General features: G+C 39.6%; 1 protein-coding gene across 7 annotated transcripts in view; it reads right to left on the minus strand.

The window, feature by feature from the left end:
* Positions 1-17,361, minus strand: part of LOC126365754 (uncharacterized) — a 267,138-nt gene that overhangs the window by 64,218 nt on the left and 185,559 nt on the right. For all 7 annotated transcript variants that reach the window (XM_050008233.1, XM_050008240.1, XM_050008238.1 and 4 more), the window contains one exon: positions 3,081-3,138. In XM_050008233.1, coding sequence (XP_049864190.1) covers positions 3,081-3,138 — 58 coding nt within the window. The remainder of the gene's footprint in view (positions 1-3,080; positions 3,139-17,361) is intronic.

The raw sequence follows: 17,361 nt of genomic DNA on the forward strand, positions 1-17,361 counted from the left end.
TACCTTGGAGATGCTTTGTCCCACCGCTCATGTGCCGACTGTAGCAACGCGTTCAAATCCACTTAAATCTTGATAAACTGCCACTGTAGCAGCAGTAACCAATCTAACAACTACACCAGACATTCGTTGTCTTATGTAGGTGCTGCTGACCACAGTGCCATATTCTGCCAGTATTTGAATATGTATGTCCATACCAGTTTCTTTGATGCTTCAGTGTACTATAATAGTCAAAAGACACCACTTATTATAACTCATCATTGAAGAGAAAATACAAAGAAACAGGTCTGTTGGGGCACAAACGAACTCGTGGGAGGACATTCGGAGATGGTACGACTTGTAAAGGGACATCCTCTTCTAGCATTACTTTTCCTCAACAGTAGTTGTCAATACCAGTATTATTTTTCAAATTTTGGACAGGTCATTATTATCTCAGTTACTTTTCTGAAAACTTTCATATAATTTTATATGTAGTATGTTATATTTCAAGTTAAAATTTATGAAAATGAATTACTTTATAAAATGTTTCAGTCTTGGTGTTATAATCAAAAAATACTACTCTGAATGTACAGTTAAAATTGTTTTTCTTTAGAAACATTTGAAATTACGAATTAATGGCACACTTAAAATTTCTATTTTTAATTACGCAATACTGTACTGCGTACTATTTTTATTTCTGGATTCATTTATAAAATAATAACTGAAAACAATAATTCAACACAAACTAGCAGAAATTCATTTGTTAAAAAAATTGTAAACCTTTTGGAATATGGTTATTTCCCCAGAGTGCAGCAGTCATAAGCGTGCCTCTGACGTGATTGGACATATTTTTATATTTTTTGTGAACAATGTAATTTCCGTTTTGTTAATGTGAAAAATCAAAAAACCGTATGATACACTAAAATGTAAGGAAATATATTAACATAAAAACAACTATCTTCAAATTTATTTAGCTCAATTCAACTGTGACATTTTCAGCTTCAAGAATCAGACTCCTAGACAAAAAGAACTGGAGCCAACTCTATATGAAAAGCTAAGTAAACTATAAAGTTTATTGTAACCTACGCTCCTCTCAAATATTCATAAAATACTAATGTGGACATTAGACAAGATTAGAAAGGAGGAGAGAGATTACAAACTACACATCAGACGATGCCTCCAATTCTGCAATGTCACATCCACAGATGGGTACTTCAACTGCCAACCTGTCAGGAGAATGCACTGGGATCTGGAGCAAAATCCATGTCGTAACTTATCCTAAACGTGTTCCATTGGGTTTAGGTCAGGACTATAGGCATGCCAGTCTGTCTCAGGAATGTTATTGTCCACAAAAGATTGCCTGACAGATGTCGCTTTATGACAGTGTGCCAATACAATCGTTGTCTCCAAACTGGTCCTCTACTGCAAACAGCATACAAAGCTGTGAAATGCATTCACATCCTTCCACCTAAGTGTTTCCTTAAGGTATCATTCCAAATCACTAGTTTCCAATCATCCAATGTCCAGTGATCTCTTTCTTCACACCACTTCAAGTATCGCTTACCTTTAACTAAACAAATGTGTGGCTCATGAGGAGCTGCTTGATTGTTGTAACCCGTTCTTTTTAACTCCCTACTCATATTCACTGTACTAGCTGGTAGCACTCTGGAACCCATAAGTGATTCCTTCCATTAATTTCATATGATTTTTTACAAGCTCCTTCCCATGATGCTCGACAGTCTGTGTCCACCAGTATGACAGATATGCCTGGTCCTTATTTAGTTGATGTTCCCTTGCATTTCCATTCCACAATCACATCAACAACAGTCAACTCAGACACCTTTAGAAGGGCTAAAGCCACCGTGATGGATCTGCTACTTAGGTCAAATATAACCACCAATCCACGTTTGAAGACACTGAGCTTCCTGATGGACTCATTCTGTTGTTACTGCTTCTCTATTAAGAATTCAATACTCCCCTTCTTCTTATACACTGATGAGTCCACCTCTCACTGACATCTAGTGGGCAATTCTGCATTACATAGGAGTGTTCCAAGACTTTGGATCAAATAGTGTAGGCAGTTGATTTACATTTACACGGCCTTCAACCATTACAACATAAACTTCAGATTCTATCACAGATTCAGCCTGCTTTGTAATGAACAACTGTGCCAAGTTTTGAAATGACTCTCCACTGCCAAAAGCAAATAGTAATTGTAAGTCTCTAGTTCACTGAATTGCTTTCTCTTATACTTCTTTCTTCCTTTGATATAAAAGGTATTATCAAATACACCAGGATTTCAAACTTGATCAATGACATACAAGTGAAGTTCCAAGAAGCAGTAATGTTACACATATTCAACTTACACCCACATTATTCCCACCATATATTTTACAGTGTATCGTCATCCACCAAATGTGACTTTGTATAAATCTTTGAATTTTACATTGTATTACTGAACAACTATCCTCTTCACAAGACACCTACTTGTAATTATACAATTGCAAAATGTGATAAGTTTGCCACCACTGTGGACATGAACAAACATCAGACGCTGTGGCAAACATGACATGAACAGTGTTGGAAACAAGGTGATGACCCCTACAATGTTTACACTTCTTGAGATGCACTGTAATAGAAATGGATTTTGCTTATTTTGAAATTCCCCATGACATTATTGACTAAGCAGTCAGCATTCAACACTAACCTCGTTTTGTTATTACTCACAAAATAACACTGGTTCATAGGCACTAAACAATATTAACTTATTTTGCCTTTTCATATAAAGTCCAGTACACAATTAAAGTGTCTGAAAGATTCTTTCATAAAAATAAAATAGTATTTTAAAGATTGCACAGAATTTCACAATATTCAACAATACAAAATAATGCTGACTGAAGTGAAGCATAGCTCAACGGCAGAGACGGCAATAATAAACAGTCATTGCTTGAAATTGATTTCTAAATTATTTCCAATACCAACATACATCAAAACATATCAAAACACAAAAATAAGTAATGGCTGCGTATCTATGTAAATTACAGAAGCTAAAGATATGTTGTTATAAAATTTCTAGCGTATACAAAAGACTGAGGTATCCCCACCTTTTAGAAGGTAATTCTTCCGCATCTCCAGTAGACTGTCTGCCATCAATACCGGGTCCTGGAAATACATTTATAGATACAAAATCAGAACATATGATAAAAACTGTGGCCTAAACAATGTGTAGTCAGATGAAGTAATAGAACTTTATGGAAAGGAATATGTAATTACAGCAGATAGGACATTGGAAATAAAAACTTTATAAGTTTTTCACTGTTTTGGTGGGGCAGCAGACAGGGTAAAATTAAGACAAGTCAAGTTTCTATGTGCCCTGCCAAGTTATTGGTTCAATCATTTTTTCATAGCTGTACTGATTTATAAAGAGAGAATAGCAAAGACAATCACACACAGCACCTGAGGATAACTAATATGTGTCTGCTATTTGTGTGTAAAAAATAGAAGTAACAACACGTTTTGCCACAATGAAATCTGTCTTAATTTTAATTTGTGACTATATATGTCTCATAATATACCAAAGTACTTAACATACCAATAACCTACCCATGTGGAGCCTAATGTAACAAAGCAAAATGATGAGTAGGTGACTTCTTTAAAAAATATATAAAACTTATCAATTTCATTGCAAAACTGTTTGTCTATTGCAACTGGGTTGATCAATTTTGAAGAAACCTATCACCACCCAATAATATACCACAACTAATAGTTCCTTTGTCATGTAAGCAGTCTTCGTTATTATGTGTTGATATAGTATTCACTGTGTGGTTGGCAAGTACTGCTTCTTAAGTAACCTGTGAATAGCAGCAGGCAAATATGAAAAATACTAATATTTGACAGCATTCTGAATTAATTATATTTAAATTTTAAAACACAACTAGTTTATACAACAATTAAATGTGTTTATTAAATAAATTGTTAGCTGAAGTTCAGGACAATGTATAGCAACAATAAAGATTATTTACTCCCAGATATACGGGTTCCATTGAGGCAATTGTAGTAATTCAAACAACGACAAGTAAGAGAACACTGGTCCCATTATTAAGAGGATAAGGAATTAAATCCCTAGTAAACTAATTCCATGAGATGGAGTTATGAAGTAACTCAAAAACTGCCATATATTTTTCAGTTGTTTATTCTAATGGTTTTTAAAAGAGTGCCACTAAAGCAGAGCTACTAAACAAAAGTTATCCAAAGTTCTATCAGCAAAGAAAATGCATTAATATTCCAGAATTCAAATCAAGAACTGATGCCAACATGAGTAATTTGGATGCATATACCTCTGGTGTAACAAAAGCAACTTAAGTCACATAATAAAGTCAAAACTTTCTATGTAAATTGCATATCAATTACATTTCTTTTGGAGTATGCTGATGAAACAGCATAATTTTTTGCAACCATATACAACTGCCCACTAGAAGTAAGATCTGCACGTAGACTGGAAAGCTGCAAAGGCTACACCAATACACAAGAAAGTAAATACACGAATCTGCTCAATTATATGTCCATATCATTGACATCAATTTGTAGAAGGGTTCTTGAACTTACACTGTGTTCCAACATCATTAAGTACCTTGGAGAAAATTCTCTACTGACAACAAAAAGCGAGGATTCAGAAGATACTGTTCTTGTGAAACACAAATGGCTCTTTATTGACTTGAAGTAATGAATGCAATCAATGCAGATCTCAAACTGATTCCTTATAACGTGATTTTCAGATCACTTTTGTCACTGTTCCTCACAAGCATCCTCTAATCAAATTTTGTGTATACATAGTATTGTTTCAGTCGTGCAACTGGATTTGTGATTTCCTGTCAGTAAGGTTATAGTTTGTAGCAATAGCAACTGATGGGAAATTATCTGCTGAAACAGAAGTGATATCTGGGGTCCCTTCTGTTCTTAAGCCATATACACCACTAAACCCCCAACTCTTTAGACAATCAAACTCCCATGAATAAAACAGCTTCAATGTTTTGATTACTTTACCAGTCAGTTAATGTGTTAAATATTTGACATTCCGGACATGAACAGAAAAAAAACTCTAGAAAAGGTTTCAAAGTATAAAGGGTGATCAAAAAGTTTCTGTTTGAAAGCAGTACAGTCCAGAACTGGTAGGCCGAGCTGGCAAAATTGCCACGAGTATTGAGAAAATCATCCCACCAACCCAACAGGTAGAAAATTCCTGTTTGGTAAAACATTGTTCCCACCGCATGAAGACGTCCTTGACTGCCTGCTGCACATCCTCATCTGACAGGAATCATCAACATTTCAAGGACTTTTTTACGGGACTGAAGGCGTGGTAATTGCATGGGGAGAAATCAGGACTACTGGACAGGAACTCGAGCGTCTCCCACTTGGTTTGGCGTAACTTCTGTGTTCCAACCTTCATAATATGGGAACATACAGTATTATGAAGTTAAAGCACTCATTGGCCCATCATTCCGCAATGGTGGTTTCCAACAGATTTGTTGCCCCATACACATTCTTCAGTCTCCAATGGATATCTACTGATGGTGGAGCAGTTAATAAAAGAACAACACATTGGTACTGTTTGGTCTTTAATAACTTTGCCATACTTCATTCATCCTTTGCCTATATTCAGTGCTTATATACCAGCATAAGTGTTTCGCTACATCGCATATACATTGCAGCAACACTCTCGAATAGAAACTTTTTAATCATCCTTTATAGACTGAAGATTGCTGGAAGTCACTATGTGCTCTCATTTTCAAATACTGGATTAATATAGTCCAGTTAAGTTGTGCATTGTGAGCTACATCACCTCAAGATATAAGCATAGTTTCTAACTGCAATTCTAGTCTTACTGGTTAAACCTTTAACACAAGATTATACCTCTTGATGAGCAGATGACAACAAATTTTAAATTTGGTCGATAATTATATGAAATATTGAAAATCAAATTTTTGTTAGCCCTGGGAGCCATTAGATAGGCAACGACCAATAGAAACTGTGAATCATGGACCATGAGCCAGGTTAGCCGGTTAGAAACATAGATGACTTGGGAGAAAATCTGAGCAGCTCTCTAAGATTATTTGCAGTTGATACTGTCGTTTGAAATCTAGTAAAGCCATCGCAAGGTCAAAAGCAATTGCAAAAGGTTTAGGCAAGATACCTGCTTGGTGCCGAAAGTGGCAACTGATTCTTAACAATAGAAACTATAAAGTCCTCCACATCAACACTAAAAATATTCCATTAAGTTTCAGTTGCATGTTAAATCACATAAATTTAAAAGCTGTAGATTCAATTAATTAATTAATTATCTACAGATTACCATTACAAACAATTTACATTGGAACCATCAAGAAAGAAAATATTGTGGGAAGGCAAACCAAAGACCGCTTTTTAATGGCAGAAAACTTAGCATATCCAACTCAAAACACTGCATATACTATGTTTGTCATCCTCTTTAGGGGTATTTCTGTGTAATATGTTACCCTCATCAACAAAGGACATCAAGAAGATTCACAGAAAGGCAGCTTGTGTTTTATTATCAAGAAATACAAGAGAGGGTGTCACACATATAGTAAGTGAGCTAGGATGGCAGTTATTAAAGCAAAGGCATTTTTGACTGCAGAGAAATCGTTTTGATAAATTTCTATCACCAACTTTCTCCTCTGAATGTCAAAATATTTTGTTGACACCCACGTACACAGAGAGAAATGACCTTTATAACAAAGTAAGAGAAAGCACAGCTTGCATGGAGAGATTTAGTTGTTCATTTTTCCTCCATGTGCTACTTGAAAGTGGAATGGGAAAAAAATAGTCTGACAGTAGTTAGTTAGCTATCTGCTAGGGGAAGAGAAGGGGGTGGCAGGCGGGAGATTCGAACATGGATCTCCCCCTTCGCAGTCCAACACTGTGACCACATAACCACAATGTCATGGCTACTCAAGAGATTGCAAATGTTGCACAACTTAAGCTTGCACCATTCTCTCTTTCTATTTAGCTTCTTTTTTCACAGTTCAGTACATCATCTTCCTATTTTCATGACTAATCTGTGTTCCGCTTTTGAAGGCTATCCACTGGGCCATCTTAGCACTAGATCTGTGAGAGGGGGGAGTTTCCCTTGCTAGACACAAGCTGGTGGATCACATGGAGCATATTTTTCATCTTGATTTGCGACTGCAATGTGCTCCAGTGGCAACTGTTGACTTTATCTGGCTCACAAACTGCGCAGTTTGTTTACAAAAATGGATGCACATACAATTACTAAGTTAGCTCTAATAAAATTCCCCTTTCCTCCCTTCCCTTTAGCCTAGCCATGCTGTTTCATCTGTAGTATACATAGGTAAAAACTTCAGTATCTTAAGGCAAAAAGTACAGATCCATATCCAGTAAAAAGGGACATCAACATCTAAAAATTCCATTAGAAGTAGAACGATATAAACTGCCAACAGTCTTACATACAAGGTCAAAATTATTTCATCATTGTCACCTTTTAGTAAAACTCTACAGACATTCTTATTAAATCACTGCTTCTATTCAAGTAGTAGAATTTTTACAAAATGTGACATAGGCGACTTTAAGCAAGTCCATACAAATTATCCTACTACAGGTAGTGCAAAGCTCTCTTGCAGACAAATCCATAAAAATCATTTATATATTGCAATACTAGTGTTAAACCTTCTATATTTCATATAAAAGTGTGTGTGGGGGGGGGGGGAGAAGGGGGGAGGGGGCGAGGGTGTATGGTGTACGTGCGCACTTGCGTACATGTGCTGAATAACAATACATTGGGATATCAAATCAGGGAGTGACACAGAAGCAATATTGCAATTCGCTGTTCGCATGTTCACAAAATCAAATAATCTCATTCCTGAGAAAGAGCACTTTCATATGTACATAATATCAAATATTACAGAACTTCTTCATTTTTTATGAGAACTAATCAAAGTGTTGTAATTCTTGAAAATTTGAGCAATGAACTTTCGTGAACTGGTTAAAGAGTGTAAACTGTGGAGAACGATCAACAAACTATAAGCTGATAATGTAGCCGATTATACGGTGTGGCAAATGTGAGGACAGTGTCTCACCTAGCAGAACTTTCTGAAACTGTGAGTGGTATCATGGCCATGATAGGGGGCAAACCATTACTCAATGACAAGCATTGAAAACAATGCACAGTTTGCTTTGTCACTACCAACAGATAGTGTTTCCTTATTGACAGGGAACTGTACAAAGGAAACAATACATTTTATTTGCAACACAATTCATATTTCTACTTGCCACAAACATCACTCTTGTGTCGCCCACAACTGTTTTTATAGCTCCATAACAACTGAAAGCACCTTTCTAGTAGACAGATCACATGGAAGCCAAAAGATAAGGAGTCTGAGCAACACCACCTGTATCAGCTGCCAACATTGAGGAGACATTGGCTGAGAGACCTTCCAGATGCGGGTAACGATCTCACAAGAAGTGATCCACAGGAGTTAAATCTGGCGACTGAGGTGCCCAAGCAGGTGGACCACTTCGGCCTATCCATCTTTCACCATATTGTCTACTGAGGTATCTCCAAACCACAAGTGAGAAGTGAGGTGGTGTACCATCAAACTGAAACCATATTTCCTGACTGACATTCAGTGGCAAAACTTCCAATAACAGGCCCAATACATTTTGTAGGAAGATCAAGTATGCAGGACCAGCTGGCTTGTGTGGAAGAAGGTACAACCTAATCACATGACCATCCAGAATCCCTGCCCACATGTTAACACCAAATTGGTGCTGAAATTCCTGAATGTGCCTGGCATGACAGTTTTCGTCTATACAGACATGGCAGTTTTGCAATTCAGAACAAAGTCCTTGGTGAACTTACACTTCTCTACAAACAGAACTTGACATGGAAGCACGAGTATGTCAATGCAGCAGTGCAAGAAACACAGAGTAGGGAATGCTTTGTAAAAAATCGGCTGGACCCATAACGCGTATGCTTTTTAAGTGTTACAGATGTAATTGTTGCTCATGCAGAATGTCCCAGGCAACACTGTGACTAACACCCATCACACAAGCAGCAGTTCGAGTATGTGTTCACACATCCTCTTCTACATATTGTAGTGATCTTCTCCAAATTTGGGCTGCAGCATTGCCGTGGAGTACCACAGTAGTCCCTCCTCAAGGTGAAAGAACCTGTTTCTACGGCAAAACTAGGGCAAAACATTCATGTGATAGCTTAGTCATGTTGCGGAAAATGTTCTTGATGCAGCCGATTAGCAGCTCTTCCATTCCCTCAAGCTTCACCATACATAAGGAACATGTCTGTGTATTCTGAAAATGTGTAATGAACCATGTTAACTTTATCGGAGACACACAGGCATTGAATACTTCTCGCAGCAAGGCATCAGGTGACCATCTAGCATATAACACATCCTCCTGTCTACCCTACTGCATACCAGGATAAGGACCTCCAAGGTTTTTCTCTTTCTCTTAGAAGACGTGGATGTGTTACATAGCTGAATTGCTCTACAAGTCCTAGAGGTTTGTAATGGGAATTTCCGAACACCCTGCAGAGCTGAACATAGTTCTTGTGCTACAGTAGAACTTTCAACTTCACCACTGGGCAGTGGCTGACAAGGACTGTGTGGGTTCTGACACAGATATGGGTACTAACATTTTGTAGTGAAGAATTGGTCACCATACTCAATAATTGAACTTGGCGCAGAATAAGAATGAAAAATGTGCATGTTAATGTCATCTAAAGTATGGTTCCATGATGAACAAACACCATTCCATGCTCAATTAGTTTAACGTTGAGGTGACAGAGACCAGTGCTACACAGGCCAAGACTATGATGTATAGATCACTCCCTCCACAGTGTGAGTAGCAAAAATAATTAATGGAAAGCTGAAATTACATTGGACTAACTATGATTGATAGACGAGTGCAACAAAAGATATATTTATTGTTGTAGCTATGAGGATTTTATACAGAAGTTTCAAAATAGTTCAAAAATCTAACAGATGGCACTGTACTCTGTGCAGCTCATACAGTACCTGCTTGCCTAATTAAGCTCATCCTCTTCAAGTAGTCTTTGTAATCACATCACAATCTTTTTGACGTGTCCACCATTCACAGGACACAAATGGCACAAAAGACAATGAAATTTGCCATCACACCCTGCAGCACCTCACGGAAATGGATTCAGATGTCACACAGATCGCCAATTCAAGGTTATCCTGTGTGGTGGGACAGTTCAGGTAGACAGTGTTTTTCAATATGTGTAGTGTTATATGCCATCTAGGCAAATGACATTTCCCACTCCTTATTAATGACAAGGAATGAAGATTGTTATAGAATAGTGTAGTAGTACTAGGTGGTGAATATGTAGCAAAAAATTCTGTGTGCAGTTGTTTTGTTTCACGTTCGAAAAATGTAGAATGGAAAGATGTGCCATTTGAGTAATGGCGATAGTGCAATGGCGGGTAAATGTCTTCACCTGCTGCAGGTGGGCCTTTTATGTTCTGACATCACAGTTTGGCAGTGTCTCAACTGCCAAAGAGCAGACACCCTTTCCAAGAATGTAAACAGCAATGAACAAAGGAGGCTATAAGATGAAATGTCACTTACTTACAAACTACCACTTGTCAAGCCTTTGAGGAGGATGATATGTTTCAATTAAATTGTATCTGCTCCAAGTTATGAAGTAACTGCGATTTGTACACCCACTGAAACAAATACAGGACAGTGAATGATGAAATGCTGATATTGTATTGTAATTAGAGTGTATATTATTTTTCCTTCAACTAATAATGTCTGGAAAGGAGATGAGTTCAAGTCTTTCCAGAGCTATCTACAGTTCTACGGAGATACTGCTTTGCAGGACCTCCACATAAAGAAGACAATTAATGACAACCGAGCTCCATTAAAGGTAAATTAACATTTGACATGTCATGTGTCAGATAAAATGTGTTATTTTGGCTCGGCTCCACAACATACAAAGAGAGTCAAAAACATTTTATGTGCCCCGCAAAATCTAGTCACAAATTTGTAATAATCCAATGTATTGGTTACATTCCTGATGTATTCACCAAGAAAGTGAAACACCAGTTTAGTGATTGTTTCTCGAACTATTCCAAAACTTATGTATACTTTCAGTATTAAATTATTACAGTTTCCAAACTAAACATACCATATGTTGCACTCATCTATTGATCTCAGTTTTAGGGATGTTTAATTTTGAAATGAGGGACTCACTTGCTGGACACCCCATATGAAACCTCTGCCAAACACTTTATAAGTGTGAGCTGTAGAGTAACCATGTAGATGTAAATTAACTAATGTCAAGTACTATGGGCAACAAAACTGTAATAAACACGTGAATCAATAAATTGAGAAGTAAAATACCATAGTGAAAGGAAAAATGTAAATAGTATTTCAGACTACTTCAGGAATATAAACTTTTATCTTTTTTTTTCAATAACTGCCAAAACTCTTCACACACCAGAATGACCACGCATGTTAAGGTGTCCCTTCTGGGACAGGGAGGAGCACTGGCCCAGAATTAAATACACCCACTGGATCTAAAATGAAAATCAGTATGCCGGACAGCCTGAATGTCGGTTTTAGGCAATTCCCCACACCCACTAGGTGGATACCAGGCTGGTACCCAAATCCCACCTGTCACACAATTTTTGAATAATGACAAAACTTTCATACATTTTAACATGGATAACACTTCACGCAAACAGGTGGAGTACACATACACTCCTGGAAATGGAAAAAAGAACACATTGACACCGGTGTGTCAGACCCACCATACTTGCTCCGGACACTGCGAGAGGGCTGTACAAGCAATGATCACACGCACGGCACAGCGGACACACCAGGAACCGCGGTGTTGGCCGTCAAATGGCGCTAGCTGCGCAGCATTTGTGCACCGCCGCCGTCAGTGTCAGAAAGTTTGACGTGGCATACGGAGCTCCATCGCAGTCTTTAACACTGGTAGCATGCCGTGACAGCGTGGACGTGAACCGTATGTGCAGTTGACGGACTTTGAGCGAGGGCGTATAGTGGGCATGCAGGAGGCCGGGTGGACGTACCGCCGAATTGCTCAACAAGTGGGGCGTGAGGTCTCCACAGTACATCGATGTTGTCGCCAGTGGTCGGCGGAAGGTGCACGTGCCCGTCGACCTGGGACCGGACCGCAGCGATGCACGGATGCACGCCAAGACTGTAGGATCCTACGCAGTGCCGTAGGGGACCGCACCGCCACTTCCCAGCAAATTAGGGACACTGTTGCTCCTGGGGTATCGGTGAGGACCATTCGCAACCGTCTCCATGAAGCTGGGCTACGGTCCCGCACACCGTTAGGCCGTCTTCCGCTCACGCCCCAACATCGTGCAGCCCGCCTCCATTGGTGTCGCGACAGGCGTGAATGGAGGGACGAATGGAGACGTGTCGTCTTCAGCGATGAGAGTCGCTTATGCCTTGGTGCCAATGATGGTCGTATGCGTGTTTGGCGTCGTGCAGGTGTGCGCCACAATCAGGACTGCATACGTCCGAGGCACACAGGGCCAACACCCGGCATCATGGTGTGGGGAGCGATCTCCTACACTGGCCGTACACCTCTGGTGATCGTCGAGGGGACACTGAATAGTGCACGGTACATCCAAACCGTCATCGAACCCATCGTTCTACCATTCCTAGACCGGCAAGGGAACTTGCTGTTCCAACAGGACAATGCACGTCCGCATGTATCCCGTGCCACCCAACGTGCTCTAGAAGGTGTAAGTCAACTACCCTGGCCAGCAAGATCTCCGGACCTGTCCCCCATTGAGCATGTTTGGGACTGGATGAAGCGTCGTCTCACGCGGTATGCACGTCCAGCACGAACGCTGGTCCAACTGAGGCGCCAGGTGGAAATGGCATGGCAAGCTGTTCCACAGGACTACATCCAGCATCTCTACGATCGTCTCCATGGGAGAATAGCAGCCTGCATTGCTGCGAAAGGTGGATATACACTGTACTAGTGCCGACATTGTGCATGCTCTGTTGCCTGTGTCTATGTGCCTGTGGTTCTGTCAGTGTGATCATGTGATGTATCTGACCCCAGGAATGTGTCAATAAAGTTTCCCCTTCCTGGGACAATGAATTCACGGTGTTCTTATTTCAATTTCCAGGAGTGTATTTCAATTTCCAGGAGTGTATTTCATCCCCAGGGTAACAGGGTGGCGACAGGAAGGGCAACCAGCCACTCCTTAAAATAACCACACCATATCCATTGATAACCATGACAAATATGTACCAAAGTGGATCGAAGGCACAAGAAGAAGAAGAAGAAGAAGAAGAAGAATTGTTAAAACTATCCAATAGAGCACAACAGCACAACCACCTGGCTGGTATGTTTGTGCTTATCCAAACACCTAAATTTATTATGAAAATGTTGACTTATTGAATTAGAACTGAAAGTGAGAATACATACTTGGCTCATGTACAAAAATGGGGTTTGTGTAAGGTCAAGATAATTATTCCCTGATCTGCAAAAGCCGGCAAAGATCTAACAAAAATGGGCATGCAACCAGAAACTGACACTGCTTTAGTACAGCCACTGAGACTTTCTGGACTTTCAGTATGATGTAAAATGAACAGGTGGATGAAGTTCTGAACACGGGAAGCTGATCAAAAGAAATTGTAAAATCTAATATTACCAGCGGTAAATGAAGTTTATCATCATCCCTGATTGTTCAATTAGTGAATTAATGATGTTGTTGTTGTGGTCTTCAGTCCTGAGACTGGTTTGATGCAGCTCTCCATGCTACTCCATCCTGTGTAAGCTTCTTCATCTCCCAGTACCTACTGCAGCCTACATCTTTCTGAATCTGCTTAGTGTATTCATCTCTTGGTTTCCCTCTGCGATTTTTACCCTCCACGCTGCCCACCAATACTAAATTGGTGATCCCTTGATGCCTCAGAATATGTCCTACCAACCGATCCCCTTTTCTAGTCATGTTGTGCCACAAGATCCTCTTCTCCCCAATTCTATTCAATACCTCCTCATTAGTTATGTGATCAACCCATCTAATCTTCAGCATTCTTCTGTAGAACCACATTTCAAAAGCTTCTATTCTCTTCTTGTCTAAGCTATTTATCGTCCCCGTTTCACTACCATGCATGGCTACACTCCATACAAATACTTTCAGAAACGGCTTCCTGACATTTAAATCTATGCTCGATGTTAACAAATTTCTCTTCTTCAGAAACGCATTCCTTGCCGTTGCCAGTCAACATTTTATATCCTCTCTACTTCGACCATCATCAGTTATTTTGCTCCCCAAATAGCAAAACTCATTTGCTACTTTAATTGTCTCATTTCCTACTCTAATTCCCTCAGTATCACCCGACTTGACTACATTACATTATCCTCGTTTTGCTTTTGTTGATGTTCATCTTATACTCTCCTTTCAAGACACTATCCATTCCGTTCAACTGCTCTTCCAAGTCCTTTGCTGTCTCTGACAGAATTACAATGTCATCGGTGAACCTCAAAGTTTCTCTTTCTTCTCCATTGATTTTAATACCTACTCCGAACTTTTCTTTTGTTTCCTTTATTGCTTGCTCAATATACAGATTGAATAACATCGGGAATAGGCTACAACCCTGTCTTACTCCCTTCCCTTTCATACCCCTCGACTCTTATAACTGCCATCTGATTTCTGTACAAATGTAAATAGCCTTTCGCTCTCTGTATTTTACCCCTGCCACCTTCAGAATTTGGAAGAGGATATTCCAATCAACATTGTCAAAAGCTTTCTCTAAGTCTAGAAATGCTAGAAACGTAGGTTTGCATTTCCATAATATTTCTTCTAAGATAAGTCGTAGGGTCAGTATTGCCTCACACGTTCCAACATTTCTACGGTATCCAAACTGATCTTCTCCGAGGTTGGCTTCTATCAGTTTTTCCATTCGTCTGTAAAGAATTCGCGTTAGTATTTTGCAGCTGTGACTTATTAAACTGATAGTTCGGTAATTTTCACATCTGTCAACAACTGCTTTCTTTGGGATTGGGATTATTATATTCTTTTTGAAGTCTCGTACATCTTGCTCACCAGATGGTAGAGTTTTGTCAGGACCGGCTCTCCCAAGGTTGTCAGTAGTTCTAATGGAATGTTGTCTACTCCAGGAGCCTTGTTTCGACTCAGGTCTTTCAGTGCTCTGTCAAACTCTTCACGCAATATCATATTTCCCATTTCATCTTCATCTACAACCTCTTCCATTTCCATAATATTGTCCTCAAGTACAGCGCCCTTGTATAGGCCCTCTATACTCTCCTTCCACCTTTCTGCTTTCCCTTCTTTGCTTAGAACTGGGTTTCCATCAAAGCTCTTGATATTCATGCAAGTGGTCCTCCTTTCTTCAAAGGTCTCTTTAATTTTCCTGTAGGTAGTATCTATCTTACCCCTAGTGAGATGAGCCTCCACATCCTTACATTTGTCCTCTAGTCATTCCTGCTTATCCATTTTGCACATCCTGTCGATATCATTTTTGAGACGTTTGTATTCATTTTTGCCTGCTTCATTTACTGCATTTTTATATTTTCTCCTTTCATCAATTAAATTCAATATTTCTTCTGTTACCCAAGTGTTTCTACTAGCCCTCGTCATTTTACCTATTTGATCCTCTGCTGCCTTCACTATTTCATCCCTGAAAGCTACCCATTCTTCTTCTACTGTATTTCTTTCCCCTATTCCTGTCAATTGTTCCCTTATGGTCTCCCTGAAAATCTGTACAACCTCTGGTTCTTTCAGTTTATCCAGGTCCCATCTCCTTAAATTCCAAACTTTTTGCAGTTTCTTCAGTTTTAATCTACAGGTCATACCCAATAGATTGTGGTCAGAGTCCACATCTGCCCCTGGAAATGTCTTACAATTTAAAACCTGGTTCCTAAATCTCTGTCTTACCATTATATAATCTATCTGATACCTTTTAGTGTCTCCAGGGTTCTTCCACGTATACAACCTTCTTTCATGATTCTTAAACCAAGTATTAGCTATGATTAAGTTATGCTCTGTGCAAAATTCTACCAGACGGCTTCCTCTTTCATTTCTTAGCCCCAACCCATATTCACCTACTATGTTTCCTTCTCTCCCTTTTCCTACTGACGAATTCCAGTCACCCATGACTAATAAATTTTCGTCTCCCTTCACTACCTGAATAATTTCTTTTATCTCATCATACATTTCATCAATTTCTTCGTCATCTGCAGAGCTGGTTGGCATATAAACTTGTACTACTGTAGTAGGCGTGGACTTCGTGTTTATCTTGGCCACAATAATGCGTTCACTATGCTGTTTGTAGTAGCTTACCCACACTATTTTTTCATTCATTATTAAACCTACTCCTGCATAACCCCTACTAGATTTTGTATTTATAACCCTGTATTCACCTGACCAGAAGTCTTGTTCCTCCTGCCACCGAACTTCACTAATTCCCACTATATCTAACTTGAACCTATCCATTTCCCTTTTTTAAATTTTCTAACCTACCTGCCCGATTAAAGGATCTGACATTCCACGCTCTGATCCATAGAATGCCAGTTTTCTTTCTCCTGATAACGACGTCCTCCTGAGTAGACCCCGCCCGGAGATCCGAATGGGGGACTATTTTACCTCCGGAATATTTTACCCAAGAGGACACCATCATCATTTAATCATACAGTAAGGCTGCATGCCCTCGGGAAAAATTACGGTTGTAGTTTCCCCTTGCTTTCAGCCGTTCGCAGTACCACAACAGCAAGGCCATTTTGGTTAGTGTTACAAGGCCAGATCAGTCAATCATCCAGAATGTTGCCCCTGCAACTACTGAAAAGGCTGCTGCCCCTCTTCAGGAACCACATGTTTGTCTGGCCTCTCAACAGATACCTCTTCATTGTGGTTGCACCTATGGTACGGCTATCTGTATCATTGAGGCACGCAAGCCTCCTCACCAACGGCAAGGTCCATGGTTCATGGGAGGGGGATGGGGTTGGGGGGGGGGGGGGGAGGGCGTTGAGGGGGGGCGGAATTAATGATATAAATAAATTTAAAAGCTGTAAACCTTCCACTGCACTAATCCCCTTGTATGAGCTTACCTGCTAGCATCAAATCCTTCAATGAAACTGCAATGTTCTTTCTAGTGCCGTCATCTAACCATTTAAGACTCCCCCCCACTCCACCTACTCACCTTTTACTTACATGAATTATCTTTAAATGTTAAGTTGTGTGTTTCCCTTGTCTATTTTATGAATAACGAACTAACACTATTATATCTACATCTGCATATATACTTCGCTAGCCACCAAGCGGTGTGTGGCATAGGACACTATTCGCACCACAG

This window comes from Schistocerca gregaria, chromosome 4 (assembly GCF_023897955.1).
Source record: "Schistocerca gregaria isolate iqSchGreg1 chromosome 4, iqSchGreg1.2, whole genome shotgun sequence".
NCBI classification, from domain to species: domain Eukaryota; kingdom Metazoa; phylum Arthropoda; class Insecta; order Orthoptera; family Acrididae; genus Schistocerca; species Schistocerca gregaria.